General features: G+C 54.5%; 1 protein-coding gene across 1 annotated transcript; it reads left to right on the top strand.

The window, feature by feature from the left end:
• The first annotated feature begins 7,787 nt into the window (after positions 1-7,787).
• Positions 7,788-12,617, top strand: Sox8 (SRY-box transcription factor 8). The gene is made up of 3 exons (XM_050134380.1): positions 7,788-8,371; positions 9,536-9,765; positions 10,467-12,617. The coding sequence occupies exons 1-3, from the start codon at positions 7,959-7,961 to the stop codon at positions 11,213-11,215; spliced, it is 1,392 nt and encodes a 463-aa protein (XP_049990337.1). The 5' UTR covers positions 7,788-7,958; the 3' UTR covers positions 11,216-12,617.
• Positions 12,618-16,879: the final 4,262 nt, after the last annotated feature.

Below are 16,879 nucleotides of genomic sequence, written 5' to 3' on the forward strand. Positions count from 1 at the left end.
TCCCGCCCACACTTCTGGAAAGTCTCACAGGCTCCCCTGGTCGACACGCCTACCTACTTGCAGCCAAAGCCCACGCGCCACGCCCTCTCTGGGAGGTCTGGCTTAGCGGTGGCGTTTTGTGCAGGCTTCAGTTTATGCAAAGGGACAGGCGGCAGGTGAAGAAGCCAGTAGACACCCGCGCTCTGAGTGCGGATCCCCACTTCGTAGCAGCGATGACCAGGCCTGTGGCAGCGCCAAAACAGGCCCTTCACCCTGAGCTCCCAGGCTGCCCACCGCCCAGGAAGGCGCGAAGCATACTTTTCAACAGTTGGCAGGAACAAACCTGAAAATCAGCCTGGAGCCTCCAATTTCCTATCCTGGCTAAATCTCCTTCTCTGTGGTTCCCAAAGACCCCAGTGGACCTAGGTGGCACTCCTAGGAGGTCTCAAGCTATGGATGTGGCCAGAGGGCCATCAAGGACTCAGAAGGCAAGAATTTACCGACCAGTGGCCTGAGCAGAATCCCAAGGAGACACACCTACAACTCTGCTTTTATATTTTATTATTTATTTTATTTAGCAGCTCACAGTGGCCTTGAACCGTATAGTTCAGGACGACAACAAACAATCCTCATGACTCTGTCCTCCTCAGTGCTGGGATTACAGGCCACAGGCTTGATAGCAACTCTGCTTCTTCATGTTAGGGGCCACTCGGGCCCGCACATGCACACAAATGATAATGGAGAGGGACTCTGCAGCAGGAGGAAGGGTGTGTGCAGGGCAATGGTTCCACCAGCCTAGGGGTTCTCCGGCTAACTACCGGGCTCTCGGGCACCTCTGGGGGAGTTGCGGGATTTCCTTCATTCCTCTTTCAGACTCTGTATGTCTTAGAGATCTTGTGCCTTATCTTGTGAATTACCTCTACTGTTTTTAACAATCTGTCTTTAGTATCTCCTTTTTGCTCCTGCTGTTTTGGCATATAAATTACCAATGCTTCCCTCGTCAAACAACCCAATAGTGTTTATATCTCCACACCCGCAGTGAACCTCTCCTGGGTAAGGACTGGTCTGCAGCTGCCAGGACTCTTCCCAGCTTCCAGTCTCCCTGATACTGCAGTACTAGCATATAAATACATCCCATAAAGTGTTTGGTTTTTTAAGTTTCCTTTTCTTTTTCTTCAGAAACACTCCCTTGGGAGCCCAGCTGTAAAGTATGTCCCTTACAGATGTTGCAATGGATAAGACAAATACTTCCCACCTGCCAGGCCTCCCACAGGCCAGCATCTGTCCAAGGTCTCAAACTTTAGAGATCGAGGGAAGGAACCTGTGTATCCTGTATCCAGGTCTTTCGCTAGGAACCCTTGTCCCTGCCTCTCCTCACTGGCATTGCCAGGCTTGGGATGAGCCAGCAGAGTCATTTGGGGAAGTCAGTTCAGGCCTGCACAGCTTCCCCAGGTCATTTCTGGAAGCCAGCTCCGCGCAGGGGCTGGAAGGAGAGGAAGGGCTGCTCCACCATCAGGTGCGATCCTGGGTGCTGCTGCTCAGGTGGGGACCGTCCTCACAAAGGGCCCTTTGTCCTCAGCTTCCCCTTGCAGTGGTAACATTGTCCTCCCTGCAGAAGGGCACAATGGGGCATTGTGCAGAGCATAAAATGGGCCTCTTGTTCCAGCATCCAGCACTCCAGCTGGGACTGGGACTCAGCTCTAGGCTTCCTCTCTGGGTTTGCCCACAGTGGGTGAGGCCAGTAGAAGGGTCTGTAGGGAACTCATGTCCTCGGTGGCTCAGGTTTCTTGCCCCTGGCTTGCCTTCTTGGGATGCTGTCTGGAACTTTCAAGCAGGTCACACAGGGCAGAGTTGAGCCAGGAAGGCGTTAGCGTTCTTGCTCATTTCTGCTCAAATTTAATAAGTACACTGGGTAGCTGGGTATGATGGTGCATACCTGTGATCCTAGTGCTGGTGGTGCTGAGGCAAGAGGATTGCAAATACTAAGACTCTGTTTTAAAAACTGAAACAGCTCTGGTATATTACTCACCCATAAAGAGGAATGGAGTTGATTATACTACATTACGGATGAGCCCTAAATTCTTGGGTGGAGACAAGTCAGGCATGTTGTGGGAAACCTGTAGAAAAGGTTTTATGAAAGATGGATTCGTGGTTTCAAGGGGTGGGGAGAAAAAAGGGGATATGGGGACTCCTTCTGGGATGTTTTGAAATTAGATGGCTACATGACCATGCTGATACCCTACATGCCACTGAATTCTTTAGTTTATGTGAATTTCACTTTCTTTATTTCTTCCTTTTTTAAAAAAAAATATATAAGTCTCAGTATGTAGCTCAGGCTGGCCTTGAGCTTAAATCCATCCTTCTGCCTTTGTCTTCCAAGTATCAAAATCACAGATGTGTATCGCCATACCTGACTTCAATGAAATAATAATTAAAAAAAAAAAGTAAACAAAATCCATGAATGAGCTCCTGAAGTGGAATGTCTCACGGTCACCTAGAAGGCATTGTTTCTACTTGTCAGAGTAAGTCGTGGCTTCTACCACGTTTGTCTGTGTGTCGAACATCTGGCAGACAAGTCCCTAGGTCTACATTCAGCTGTGCTCCACATAGAAAGCAGAACCTAGACAGAGCCAAGCAGCTGGAGGCTCATGCACAGGAGGGGGCCCCCGGGGCACCCTGAGATTTGCTCTTGTCACCTTAGAGGCCACCAGCACGAAGCGGGCTTCTAAACATCACTTTAAGCCAAAAACTACAGAAAGAGTCAAGCTGGTTGGCCAGAGAGAACTCAGATGAGGAGGGGCCGCCCTGGGGCCTCTGGCAGAGAGCTCCCAAAAAAGAAGAAGAAAAGTGGGGAGGGGTCCCAAAAGGGACTGCCAGCACAGGACCCGGCTGGTGTCTCTGGAGGCTTGGTGCTCACCCACTCCTAGTTGGGTCCTGCGCCCCAGCTGCCTGAAGCCTCCAGCCAGTGGCTAAGATGGGTATGGGGACAGGGCACACTGCCCGCTAGCTGGCAGCTCTCCCAGCAGCTGCGGAACGGCTTCGCAGAGGAATGAGCCCCCTGTCAGCACCTCGTCCAGCTGTCCCCAGGCACCCCAGCCCAGCAGTCCCCACTGTCTCAGGGCTATTGTCCCTGACGTGCAATCGCAGCTGTCCCTGGCTCCCCGAGAACCCAGCTTTGGCTGAATATAATCGTGTACCCTTCATTTACCCCAATTTTTCATGTCTTGAAGTCCGCTTGTGGAAGGGGGCAGGTTCCACATCTGTTGCCTTTGCCTAGAAGAGTGGTCAGTTGGACTGGTCCCTCCCATACACACCCCCGCCACTGTCCACTGTCCAAAACCGGTCCGAGACCGGCAGGTGCGGCAGTGAGCAGGTGCCATGCCATTTGCTGGCTGGTTTGAAGCTGTGACTCAGCGGCTGTTCTCTTGGCTACTGTACCTCCTCTGCTGCACCCTCAGCTCCCCCTGCACCCCAGGGGGATGAGGCCTTGAGTACCAGTAGCAGCTGTGACTTCAAGGGAGAATGGCAGTAAGCTGTCTGGGGTAGGGCCCCGCAGCAGAACACGGCTGTGAGCTGTGCTCCAAACTGAAAGAATTCTTGGAAAGCCCCAGCCCAGAGGTCAGAACCCAGGGGGGCCTATGGGCTGGACTCTGCCCACAGAGTTGAACTGTCACTGTATCAGCCACTAATGCTGCATAACAAACAGCCCAAACCACAGTGTATGGCCTAGTGGGATCTAACTGAAACCTCCCTCGCCACATTTAAGGGAACAGATGCAAGCCAGACAGCAGAAAGCCTTTTAGTGGTGTGTTTAATTTGCCCCAGGCACTGATAGGTATCTGGAACCTTCAATCATGGCAAAGGAGGTTTGGGCTGTCTAGTTATTTTGTTACATTTTTATTCTAAGTCATTTGCTTTACTGCTTACTCAGGAAACAGGGTTCTGCTTGGTAAAGTTGCAACTGTGGGCACCATGGGTGGGCAGGAAACCTTGCTGGATCTGAGAATTGGCGCGCTTGGCAGGGCGAACACAGAAAGCAAGTAGCCCGTGAGTTTCTGAGTGAGACCCCACCAACATCTGCTCTATCTAGGCCCTTATGTATCGTTTTTGGGGAGCTAATATTCATAGGTGATGGGGGAAAGGCTAGGATCAGGGTGAGCACCAGGCACGGGGCTGGAAATCCAGGTATCTAGTGTCAGAATGAGCCTTTCACCAGGCACGGGGCTGGAAATCCAGGTATCTAGTGTCAGAATGAGCCTTTCAAGCACAGCTTAGCCATACTGACACTGTCACCAGACTTCACCATCCCAGTCACAGATGCCTACACCTGTGTGGAGGACTTCACGGCGGTGTTTGCTTCCACCCAGGAAAGCAGCTTGAGCGCAGTAAGGACCCTACTGAGGTTGGCTTTGGCTTCAAAAGCACCAATTGCCCTGTGCCAAGACCCTCTGGATACGACTGGGAGTCAGCTCCACCTAGGACCCTGATAGGGTGAAGGAAGGAATCGAGCTTGAAATTCAGGGACCCAGGAGTCCCAGAGGAAATGGGGCAAAGCAGTGGAAACAATGGCTTTTCCCAACACATCTCTGGCCTCTGCACAGACCTGTCTGACACACTGAAGCAGATATGTGTTGGTCTCCACTGCATGGGTTAAAATACAGACCCTTTCCAGAATCCTTTCAAACTGAGAACATCCCAAACGCCAAAGATGCTGCTGGGCTGGAGGGAGCGTTCTCACCCTTCCCTGGAGCCAGAGGCATGCGGCAGACACGGCATAGCATGGCATGACACAGGAGCAGGCTACAGACATGGTGCAGCAGGAACACTGCCCCTGTAGGTCTGAGGGATGGACCATGGGGCAGCAGCTCCCCTATAGATGACAGGTCTACTGAGGGACTAGCTGTGACCCCAACTGCATTTCCACTGCAGCCAGCTCTGACAGCATCCTTGAGACCACTGAACGAAGAGGGGGTGGGAGGCCAGGTACTTGACCCAGTGCCCTGAGCATGTTACTGGGAGACCAGCCTTCTAGAGTGACAAGTGGATCCACTGAGCCCCTCTCCTGCCCCTAGGCACACAGTGAGCAAGGCAACAGTCCACAGGAGTCCTGCTCTGAGTTCACCCTTCACTGCCTGCTCATTTTGTTTCTTCTAGGCCACTGTCAGCAATTAAACATCTCCAAGGCCATGCGGGGATGCCCTGCCAGCTGTCTGATGTACAGCTCCGGGTGCAGGAGCAGAAGGAGAACCAGGCCAGAGCTGAGGACACACAAGCCAAGCTGAGGTTTGCAGACCTACTCAACAGCCCTTCCCCAGGCTCCAGATCCATTGGTCCTGGAATGGGCACTTGGAGCAAGTTTAGCTAATAAGATCCTCCCTCTAGAACTGCAGAACCCACACGATAATGGGGAAGTTCGGGGCCAGGGCAAGGTCATGCAGACTGGGGCAAAACCTGGACCAGCCATGAAAGAGGGTGGGGGCAGGAAGAAGAGTTAAGAGAAGGAGGAACTGGTCCACACCTGAACAAGGTCCAGTGGCCCACAGGTAAATTGAGAGGCAGTATCTATAGTTTCCGTTCAAGTTTTAAAGAACTGTTGATTTCTGCATTATCAGGTCAAGGACTAGGAAGCAGTTTCCTACTGTTTGGTCCTAAGGAGGCCCTGGTCACAGCTTCATGTCTGTTCAGGGTCTGTCTAGTGGCCAAGGATGTGAACCAGTCAGTCTGAGAAGAGTCTAAAGACCTGGAGGATGTATTGGTCTTTCAAGATGACCCAACAACGGCCTAGCATGGGCCTGGAGCACCACCTATGTGCCCATGACTTGTACTGGGCTCAATTCTGAACATAGCCTAGAAGAGCTCAGGGTACCACTTGTGTGCCAATGTACTGGGCAGGGCTGGGTCAGCTCCTGGCAGCCCAGCCTATAGCTGCATAACTAACAGAGCTGACTACCAGTCCTCTGGGGGTCACTAGAGACCCCAGTGAGAGGAAGGTTCAAACTGTGGGTGGAGCCAGGATGAGCTCCACCTCCTTTCTTCCAAGGGACCAAGCAGTCTAGGGATCTGAGAATAAGTATATTATGGCCCCAAGGGTGGGGACCAGGAAGAAGCTGCCATGAGAGCCTAGGGTACTCAATGAGAACTCAGTTTTATACTTTCTCAGCAAAGTTGAAGCCTGAGAGCATGGGTCCATGGAGGCACAGGGGGTTGGGACCTGAGACTTTTGGGGTCAGCCCTGAGAAGAACACAGGGTGGGCCTGGTCTCCATCCTCAGCTAGGCCAAGTAGACTTCTTTTGCTGGTATGGATGGCGCTATAACAGTGCACTAGACAGCGGGGGTCTTAACGCCTTCTAGACACTTCGTTCCCAAAAGGTGGGACCCTAAATGGAGGGATCCACAATAGAGAGGACAACCACCGTAGGTGTATAGGGAAGGGTCTTTCTCTCGGCAGGTGCCAGTCAGAATGAAGAAAGAGTTTAGCAGACAATGGCAGCCAGTTCTCCACCTACTCAACACACACACACACACACACACCACGAAGCACAACTAGAATAAAGTCGCAACTAAAGTAGCTTCTCTTCCTTGGGGGCCCCCTCAGCAGGTGGCAGGGACTTGGACTTCCTTCTTCCAAGCAGGAACTGTAGGTACCCCAAGGCTACAACTGCACAGCACTGGCCCTTTCCAGAAGTGAGACTGCGGGTCTGCTGGCAAAACCTGAGGCTAGGATCCCAGACCTGGAGGTTAGAGCACCACTCACGCCTTGGCTGGAGGTGGGGATGGGAGGCCAGTCCTGCACTAAGAGAGGTGAGACCCCCGACCTCAGCTCCAGGTCCACAGACTTCCCAAATGGTCTTTTCTGGAAAAAGGAGCCCCCCTCCCTCCCGGTGATACGGCAGGAGCCATGGTTTTTCCCTGTTGCCACATCCACTGGTTTGGAAGACAGGCGGCCTCGTTTAGGTTCACCTGGCTCTCGAGAGTCACAGCTTAGGGTGGCAGGTACGTCGCCTCCATAGAGTTTGGCGAAAGAATTCTAGCTGCCCTTGGAGACCTCCGGGCCGGGAGCCAACTCGCGGGGGCGACCTCGGGCGCGGCTCGGACTGGCAGCTTGGCGCTGGCCTTGGGAGAAACGTTCCCTTTCCAACCCTGACCACTCTCCTTCTCTCCAGGCTCTGAGGCGAAGTGGCCCAGCGTGGCCTCCGCCTCCGCCAGACCACCCAGGCCCGCCCGCCAGGACCTCCGCGCCCCCGCCGCAGGTCATACCCGGAAGGACCTGGGCCCCCGCGTCCGGCCCGGCCATCCGCCGACCGCCCTAGGGACTCAGCAGCCGCGACCTGCGCAGCCCCGCCCAGCGCCCCCGTCCTCCCACCTTTGTCCGGCCCCGGGGGGTCCTCCAGCTCACCTAGGTGCGCGAGTTACCAGGGTCACCTGGTGGCTACTGTCATTGCGCCACCCGGCGGGCAGAACCCAGATTTGTTTGAAATAGCGGATTCCCAGTGGAGGGAGGGATGCTGGGCTCAGGAACCTGTGGATTAGCATCTCGCCAGCCGCCCGAAAGTCGAGCCACGCTGCAGAGAATCGGACGCCCGGACGCTGGGCAGTATGTCACCCTTAGCCCTCTGACCCTGCCTCAGTCGAGGGATCAGGCTGCGGGCGCCTGGCCCACGTGGTGCGGAGGGCGGGGCGGGGTCCTCATCCTTGGATTTGGGGCGGGGCACCCAAGCTCCGCCTCGAGGAGGGGTTGCCTGCCAACCCGGGCCGGGAGGGGCGGGGCTTCGGCCACCGCTTAAAGAAACTTGTTGCGGGTCCCAGAACTGAGACTGACTGAGCTGCAGCGACGGAGGAGCCGCAGCTCGGCGTCTGCGACGGGGACAAAGATTGATTCCTGCGTGGCAACCTTGGATTCCAGAGTGTCCGTCCATAGTGTGACAGGGCACGACCACTGTGTCCATCCCCACTGCGTACTCCTCCGCGCGTGGCCCCGATGCTGGACATGAGTGAGGCCCGCGCCCAGCCGCCCTGCAGCCCGTCCGGCACTGCTAGCTCCATGTCACACGTGGAGGATTCAGATTCCGACGCGCCGCCGTCGCCTGAGGGATCGGAGGGCCTGGGCCGTGCTGGGGGCGGCGGCCGAGGGGACACGGCTGAGGCTGCAGACGAACGCTTCCCTGCCTGCATCCGTGATGCCGTGTCACAGGTGCTTAAGGGCTATGACTGGAGTCTAGTGCCTATGCCCGTGCGCGGCGGCGGTAGCGGCACGCTCAAGGCCAAGCCACACGTAAAGCGGCCCATGAACGCCTTCATGGTGTGGGCACAGGCGGCGCGCCGCAAGCTGGCGGACCAGTACCCGCATCTCCACAACGCAGAGCTCAGCAAGACCCTGGGCAAGCTGTGGCGGTGAGTGTGGGGACTCATGACACTCTGGCTGAGGAAGGGGACGTAGGGGCTGAAGGAGGTGGCATCGTGCCCTAGCTTGGGCAGTGCTCCTGGGCTGATTCCAGGGTGGGTCTGGTGGAAAAATACCTTGGTCAACAGAGACCGGACACCAGGTGTGGGTGGGACCTTGGAGATGCACGGAGGCCAGTACCCGGAGTGTCACCGTCCAGCACTTTATCCCTTCCCGGGGCATCCTGCTGAGAACTACAGACCTGGGAATCCCAGCTTCGATTGGCCCACCATGGCCCGTAGGCATAGATAGGGGCAGGCATCAAGCTGCTTTGTCCTGGGCAAAAGCTGGGACTCAGGATAGCCATGAAGAGTCCAAGTCTGCTGGCTGGTACTGTCCCCAGGTACTATTTCTCTCAGGCCACACCAACCTGGAATGGAGGGAGGGAAGAGTGGGTGAAAAGTGAGAAAGGCTCGGTGGGCACGCTGGCATGAGAGAGGCAGGCATTACTGAAGAAGACAGGAGCACAGAAGTTCCTCCGCACCGCACATCCCAAACCTCCCAGCTGCTCCTGCTTGATTCGAAACAGGTCCTCCTTAGTAACACTGGGCTGAGCAGGATGGCGAGGTTGCCTTGCCCCAACTCAGCTCTGCCCGCAGGCAGAGGCAGAAGGCCGGGAGTCTTAGGGTGTGTGCACAGAGGACAGTCTCCTGGATTTTGCCTTCACTGTTGGAAGCTTGAGGCCGAAAGGACAGCAAAACCAGCTAGCCGCCCTGAGTCACAGCTGGCTCCCGGGAAGCCTTGCCTTTGTCAAAGTGTAGTTTCCACTGTGGCTGAGAGAGGGTATGGGAGAATGGGATGGACGAGAAAATACGGTTGGAAAGGGGGCGCTCCAGAAGGATGGAGAATTGGGGTCTTGCTTGTTCCTTGGACTCTAAAGAACATACAGTCTTCACCACACAGGCCTAGTGGGCTCTGCTCTTCTGGTGCCAGGATGCTCAGCATGAGGGCAGGCTACCCGCTGGAGGGTGCCTTGGCCTCTCCAGCACCCGATCGTGTGCTCCTGCTGTCTGACTCCAGGCCAGCTCCCACAGTAGTGTGTGTGCTGGTGCTGCCTGGGCCCTTGGCAGCCCTGCAGCTCTGGGGACATCCTCACCCTACTGTGTTCTCTGCAGCTTGCTGAGTGAAAGCGAGAAGCGTCCTTTCGTGGAGGAGGCCGAGAGGCTCCGTGTCCAACACAAGAAAGACCACCCAGATTACAAGTACCAGCCACGGCGGAGGAAGAGTGTGAAGGCTGGCCGGAGCGACTCGGACTCTGGCACGGAACTGGGCCACCACCCTGGTGGTCCCATGTACAAAGCCGATGCAGTCCTCGGCGACACACACCACCACAGCGACCACACAGGTAGGCTCTGGGACCCTTAGCATGGGGTAGGTAGTAGTGGGACTGACCTGGAGTGTAGGAAGGCCTTCCCTCATTATGGGCAGAGGGCCAGACTTTCCCTAGCCCCATGAAAAAGCCTCTGGATATAGCTATTTCTGATGCTCTAGAGGAGGGGGCTGAGTAGCCCATCCAGCACTCTGGAGATGTGTGTCTTCAATAGGACTCCTCGCGGTCTGCCTCCACTCTTCAATGACAGTAGCATGGGACAACAACCCCAGCTTCAGAATCAGGCTGGGGGGTGGGGTCCCAGCAACCAAGCAGCCTCGGTGAAGCTGGAGGCAGGCCCGAGCTTCCCTTTACTCCGCTGTGATGGGGAAGAACGGGGTTGTGTGGGTTCAGCTTGGTCCTGTGCCCAGGGCCAGGCATTCCAAGAGTGCCCCATTAATGCTAGTTCTGGTGGGGCTGGCTGGCCACCTTCCATCCCCCACCCAGGTCTTCAGGGAGGGGCCTTGGGTCTTCCCACAGCACAGTGCTTAACGGAATTTTCTCAGCCAGTAAGTGAGGGCTAGGTCTGAGTTTGCCGGAATTTCTGGGAAGGTAAGGAAACAAAAAGCTGTTGATTCGTACCTGTGGCAGTTACCAGGGTTCCTGGTGTCACCCACCAGCTCCACCCTGGACCCACAGAAGGGGCATTCATCCTTGAAATATACTCTCTTCCTCAGGCCAGACCCATGGGCCGCCCACCCCACCCACCACCCCCAAGACAGATCTGCATCAGGCCGGCAGTGGAGGCAAGCAAGAGCTAAGGCTGGAAGGGCGCCGCCTAGTGGACAGCGGCCGCCAGAACATCGACTTCAGCAATGTGGACATCTCCGAGCTCAGCAGCGAGGTTATCAGTACCATGGATACCTTCGATGTCCACGAGTTTGACCAGTACTTGCCCCTCAATGGCCACTCAACCCTGCCCACAGAGCCCAGCCAGGCCACTGCCTCTGGCTCCTATGGGGGCACTTCCTACTCCCACTCCGGGGCAACTGGCATAGGGGCATCCCCTGTGTGGGCCCACAAGGGAGCTCCCTCGGCGTCAGCCTCGCCCACAGAGGCAGGACCCCTTCGGCCACATATCAAGACGGAGCAGCTGAGTCCCACCCACTACAGTGACCAGTCCCATGGCTCACCTGGCCATGCTGACTATGGTTCCTACAGTGCCCAGGCCAGTGTCACCACCGCTGCTTCTGCCACGGCTGCCAGCTCCTTCGCCAGTGCACAGTGTGACTACACTGACCTGCAGGCATCCAACTACTACAGCCCCTACCCTGGCTACCCGCCCAGCCTCTACCAATACCCTTACTTTCACTCATCCCGCCGGCCCTATGCCTCACCACTGCTCAATGGGCTCACCATGCCACCCGCACACAGCCCCAGCAGCAACTGGGACCAACCCGTGTACACCACCCTCACCCGACCCTGAGGCTGCTGCACCCCGGAGGACTCAGTGTCCACGAAGTATAGCCAGGTCTTTGAGGTCTTCCAGAAGTGTACTCGGTAGAGGGTGGAGGCAGCCAGCGCAGCCTCGCTCCGTCAAGTGCCTGCTGAATCTGCAGGAAGCCAGGCTTTGTCACCCTGTGTCCCTTTGCCTCTGGATATCCAAACTTCTGCCAGGGGACAGAGCTCTCTTTTCCTCCTCTTCTCTCTCTGAGGTAACTGGTTATTTCCAAGACAGCCATTCTGTCCCTCTCCGGTCTGGATGAGTGGGTACCAGCACCTTGGTTTTGCATCTCAGTGAAAGAGAAGATAGCTATGGCTAAGGACAAAGGAGAGACAGGGCCTCGGGTTCTTACCAGCCCAGCCAAGAACTCCCTGGAACCAAGGGATGTTGTTCCCATGGTGAAAGCACATCTGTGGATGCTCGGGATACATCCACTCGGGCATCTCTTGGGACCGATGTGAGATGGAGGGGTTTCTCATTACCACAGTTCTTCCCAGCAAGGTTTGGCTGAGACAAACACTTCTTGTGTTTATTTTTATTTTTTTGTAATTTTTATTTTAAGGCTTAAACATGTCTGTTTTGAAAGCTGTTGAAGATGTATTTATGTTCTGTATTATTTTATCTTTAATTAATGAAGTCATTTGTGCAGAGAGTAGAATTTAAGACAGAATGGAAGCTTGTTTTGTGAAGGACGGGAGGGAAGTGGTTCAGCACCCCATCGCATCTCTTTCCCTGGCCTTCAGATGGCCCGGAGGCCTCTACCAGGAACGGGAGGAAATGATTACCTCTTGGGGTCTGGTTAGAACAAAACGCCCAGCACCAGCATCAGGTTGGGCATCGGAAGACAGGAATGTCAGTTCTGCCCTCAGTGGTGCCAAGCGGTAGAAGACAGAATTTCCTGCAAGTTGTCAGCTGCAGAACCACGATAATCTTGGCTCTTTGGCACCAGGCGCTACTTACCAAGCTGTGAAGGGAAAGCCCCCTCCACTAACCTGCCTAGGTTCCTAGTTAGAAAACACCACCTGCTTCACCGCCCTGCTTCGCTGTGTGCTGTGTGTAACCGGCTACTTCACAGAAACTTGTGCCTTGGAGACTTTGTACATTTACTCACATCTGAGAAGTTTGCTTCTTTTACATTTTTCTACTTTTCCTACCTTTTTTTTTTAGAGGAAAAAGCTGTCTTTTTTTTTTCTTTTAGCATATCTCATTCTGGGGGAGGGGGTGGGACCCACAGCAAACTCATTTTTATGCAATCTATTTTTTTTGGCATTAAATTCAGAAAGATATTTGCTGACCTTCGCCTGCTGTGTTTCGCTACTTTCTGACCAAGCAATGCTAACTTTTGTACAGATCAATTTGATAAAATTTTAAAAAATGCTTTTTATCTACTTGGAGCATGCTTTGTGTGTTACTTCTCTCAAGCCTGGAGGGTTTTTTTTCGTGAAGGTTCCCAGGAGGGAGGTGACACTCTGCTAAGGGTCTGGTCATTAGGCCACTTTTAGGGGTGCAGAGCTCATTCAGACTCCCCAAATCAGGGGCTTCACTCATCATAGGGAGGTGGTCAGACACCCCGTCACAATCACTTGCTCTGAGTTTAAAGACCACGCCTTTAGCCTTGTCTGGCTTCCTCATTTTCGGGGTTGCTCCTAAGGATACAAACAGGTGCAGATGGGCCATTCTAAGCCATGTTTTCCTCCCAGGCGAATCAAGACTGGTATCTGGGTAGCTATGTAGTGTGTCTCAAGCTGATGGACATTTTGGGGGGGATGGGGTGTCCTGTCTCAGAGCTAATCTGGAAGCAGCGAAAAACCATCCCAAGAGAGCCTGGCAGAGCTGTCTGCTTAGAGGAAAGTTTCTAGGGAGAAAATGGTTGTGAGGAGAGACAACGGGAGGCCCCTGCCAAGCCTCTTGGGTGCATGTGGTTAGCAGGGGCTGCCAGGGCCGGCTGCAATGCAGCTATGTAGACTTCATCCTCAGTCTGGGGGTGAAAGGGACTCTCAAGCACCCCAGTGTGGAGGGGTTTTACTACTTCCCTTGCCCGACTTTAGGAAGCCTGACTCTAGGGCCTGCCAAGCCCAGCACTTGGGGAAAGCCACCTGGATCTGTCTACAAGAGCTCGTGAGGTCTGAGTGTGCCAGGCTGCCAGGTGTGGGGAGTGGTGCTCTGAGAACTCGTTTACTGGATGGCTGATGCCTTCACAGCCTGCTGCCCATGTGGATCCAGCCCTGCCAGACCTACATCCAGCCAAGGGTTGTCTGTACCCATATGGCCCTCGGAGTTTTCTCATTGACACCCCACACCAAGAAGAACCCCAGGCACCCGGCTCACTGACAAAGCTGCGGGGCCCTGCTGCTGGGCTGGGATTAGCTTTGGGGCTTGCCAGGTTCCCAAGGGCCAGGTGGCCCTGCCAGTTCTGTTGGGACTTGGCGAGCCTCCTGAGAATTAACTCCTGGGGCCCGGGCCCATCTGACTTGCCTACCAGCCCTGATTCTGATGTTGTCCCCTGAGAGCCTCCTTGCATCGGAGCAGCATGAAGGGGGACACCAGTGTCCTGGCCACTCCCCCACCACTTCTTTCCTTATAGATGCCCTGTCCTTTGTATCTGCCTGTCTGCTTCCATCTCAACTCCTGGGTTTACCCCAGCTGGTGGCTTCCCATTGGTCCACTCAGTCTTCAGAGGCAGAACCCCAGGCTGGGTATCCAGGCGGCTCCCAGCGCTGCACTGAGGCTGTGTCTGGGGTGGACAGGCTGGGGGAGGAGAAGTACGGTTGCACTGGTCCAGAGGAAGAAATAAAAATATTTCCCTGGCCAGCTTCACCCCGAGTCCAAGCTTTGGAGTCCTGTTCTCTCAGAGTACCCATCCCATTAGCCCATCCCAGGGGTAGACTGGCAGAAAGTTTCTCATTTTATTTCCTCACCCAAAACAATGTTGGCTCTGATCTCAATAGAATGGAATGCCCTGTCCAGAAGAAAGGGGGCAAGGGACCTGTCTGCCCCAGTGTCTGAGAAACTGAGGGGAGGGAACCTCCATCCCTCGCTGATCTTCTTAGGGTGGTGTCAGCTCTTGGGAGCTGGTGTCTGTTTGGTCAAGTTCATGTCTACTCCAGCTATCGGTTCCTGATAATAGAGGACTTGTGTCCCTCCAGGCTGTCCCCTCTTTCCAGACTCTCCCAGGTAGTCAGATGGGGTCTACATTCCCATCTTTTCTTCCCAGTGTTTGACCTCATGCCAAAGCCCTGCCAAGGACTGAGTCTCTCTGTCCACCCCCACCCCCTCTGCCTACCCTATGCTTGCTGGGGCTGCTGCTGATGGCTCTGGGCTCTGGAGATGTGCTCTGGGGTGTGTGTGGGGGAGATGTCCCAGCTTCCAGGCACTGGGAAGATATGGATGCTCATCTGTAGGCTGTGAACCAACACTATCTCCTGTCTCCCACTCCATTACACCGTGGTCAGTGTGACCCCAAGACAAGGAGATAAACTGCCCCTGTCTGGCCCCTGGCCAGGCAAGGAATTGTCCCGAGGGAGGAAGATTGGACAGGACACCATGTTTTCTGTCTTTTTGTCCTGGTAGCACATAAGATGACCTCCATAACCTAGTAAAGTCACCCGGTACTGGCTTTGCCAGCCTGAGTACTGCCACTGAAGGGACTTCTGGCTCCCACATACCACAGTCCCTCAGCCAGGAGCCTCCCCCTGGAGGCCCTGACTTTTCCAGGAGCTTGGTCAATAGGGGGATATTATCCCACAGCAACCACTGCCACCAATTTTTGATTCTTCAGGCGTCTTGTAACCCCAAGTCATTTGGGCTGAAATCTTCTCAGCTCTGAGGCCTCTGTACATGATGGATATTCAGAGGCTATTGTTCTACCTGTATCTGACAGGGATTCAAAATAGAGGTCCCTCAGAGCCACCTCATCTGCTACTGCCTCTTCTTGTTGGAGCACACGGCTGCCTCAAAAAGTCTTGGTTTTCTCACCTATAACTAAAAATGACTCTTTTTTTTTTGGCACTCCTTCAGACCTCTTGAGAATCTTTTTTGCTCATGTGCAAAATAAGGCGGATGGTTTGAGGTAAGAAAATATAGAGAGGAATAGTCAGACAGAGTGTATGTCCTCGGTAGGGACTTAAGACAGCCATAGGCTTGCTTCTTCCTCTTTGTCTACTCCCAGTACTGAAGCCTGTCCACTGAAGGGCCTGTATCCCTCACACAGCATCCAGATATGTGAACAGTTTCCTGTTGGGGAGACAGGATGGAACAGTGACTAGAAAAACTGCCTCAGTTTTCCCCCATGCCCACGGGACAGCCTCACCGAAATTTCCTGAGGATAAACTAGGCCAAGCCTGAAGTGCTATGGCTCACTGGCTGACCTCTGTGAGTAGCACCTTCCTTCCCGTCTTGGCCAAGTCTCCAGGGAACCTGTCCCTGGATCCTTGTCCAGTGTCAGCTGTCCCTTTCCAAGCCTTTCTGTTCCCTAAAAGGGACTGCGTTCTCAAAAGTACATCCGGGTCCCTTACACCAATCCCGAGGAAGCGTTCGTCTTTCAGGAGAGCCTCCCACACCAGGTTCTTGGACTAGCTCACATCTAGATTTTTCTGGGCCGTCTAGCCCAGAGGACCCTGTAAAGGGTTAAGGGGCGCAGGCAACCATGCCCACAGCGGGTGGAGCGGCTGGTGCTGGGCCAAGAGCTGGGAAGGCTCTGCATTTTAATGAATCATTATTGCCGGCGAGGCCTTTGTCTTTCTTTATCCGGTGCACAATAAAAGAATTAATTAGACAGAGAATGGCAGGCCAAGGAACTGACAGGCCATTAGGGGCTGCCGAGTGACCGATGAGACACAGGCCAAGCGGAGTTCCGCCCCGGAATGATAATGGCCAGCCGGGTGCTTTGTATGCAGGACCAGTGGGCCCCGGTGGCCAGCACTATGACTGCCATTATGGCCTGGGCAGACACAGGGCCCTGATGATCTGGATAGCAGGGAGAGAGAGATGGATGAAATCATGCACTCATTTCTCCATTTGGAACCAGAAGGGACCTTGGGGAGATTCTTCTGTCCTTTGAACTTTTGTTCTTTGGCTGGGGGTCAGATGAAGTTCAAGTATAGGGATGGAGGTCCCCATATTACAAGAAGTAGAGAGGGTAGGAGGGGAGAGAGGGGGAACAACACAGGAGGGAGGAGCTAGCTGTGCCCAGCCTTGGCTACTACTGGCTTTGTTATTCAAACATCACCAGGAAACACATACTAGCTGTCACACTTAGGAAAACTGAGTTCCCTGCAGCTCGGTGTCCTTCCCAGTGACCAGCAAGTGTCCAGAAAGGAAGCATCCAGCCCAGGATAGGAGCAGAGATGCAGCCCAGTCAGAAGCTCACAGCTGGAGCCTGCTGCCTGCAGTGTCTGGCCAACAGGAGGCTCAGCTGGCCTAGTCTCTGATTCAGTGTCTCCCCCTTCAAACTCAGTGAGAACCGCTGGGGTTCCAATTACTGGATGGGTTCTTGTTCACCTCCCTGACCTGCAGAGCTGTGAGAGATGTGTAAAAGACAGGCTTTCCGTGCTTGCTCCTGATGACGTCAGACCCCAAAAAGGGTAGGTCAGCTGGCCAGTCAGCAATCCTTCCTGGGCTGGATGTTAAGGGGTGGGTGACACCTAC

The sequence above is a fragment of the Alexandromys fortis genome, unplaced genomic scaffold (assembly GCF_014885135.2).
Source record: "Alexandromys fortis isolate MF-2015 unplaced genomic scaffold, M_Fortis_MF-2015_v1.1 scaffold_29, whole genome shotgun sequence".
NCBI classification, from domain to species: Eukaryota; Metazoa; Chordata; class Mammalia; order Rodentia; family Cricetidae; genus Alexandromys; species Alexandromys fortis.

Coding starts and splice junctions, on each gene's coding strand:
- Sox8 (XM_050134380.1), top strand. CDS start 7,959: ATGCTGGACATGAGTGAGGCCCGCGCCCAGCCGCCCTGCAGCCCGTCC. Junction 8,372..9,535: donor ACCCTGGGCAAGCTGTGGCG/GTGAGTGTGGGG, acceptor TGTTCTCTGCAG/CTTGCTGAGTGAAAGCGAGA. Junction 9,766..10,466: donor CCACCACAGCGACCACACAG/GTAGGCTCTGGG, acceptor TCTCTTCCTCAG/GCCAGACCCATGGGCCGCCC.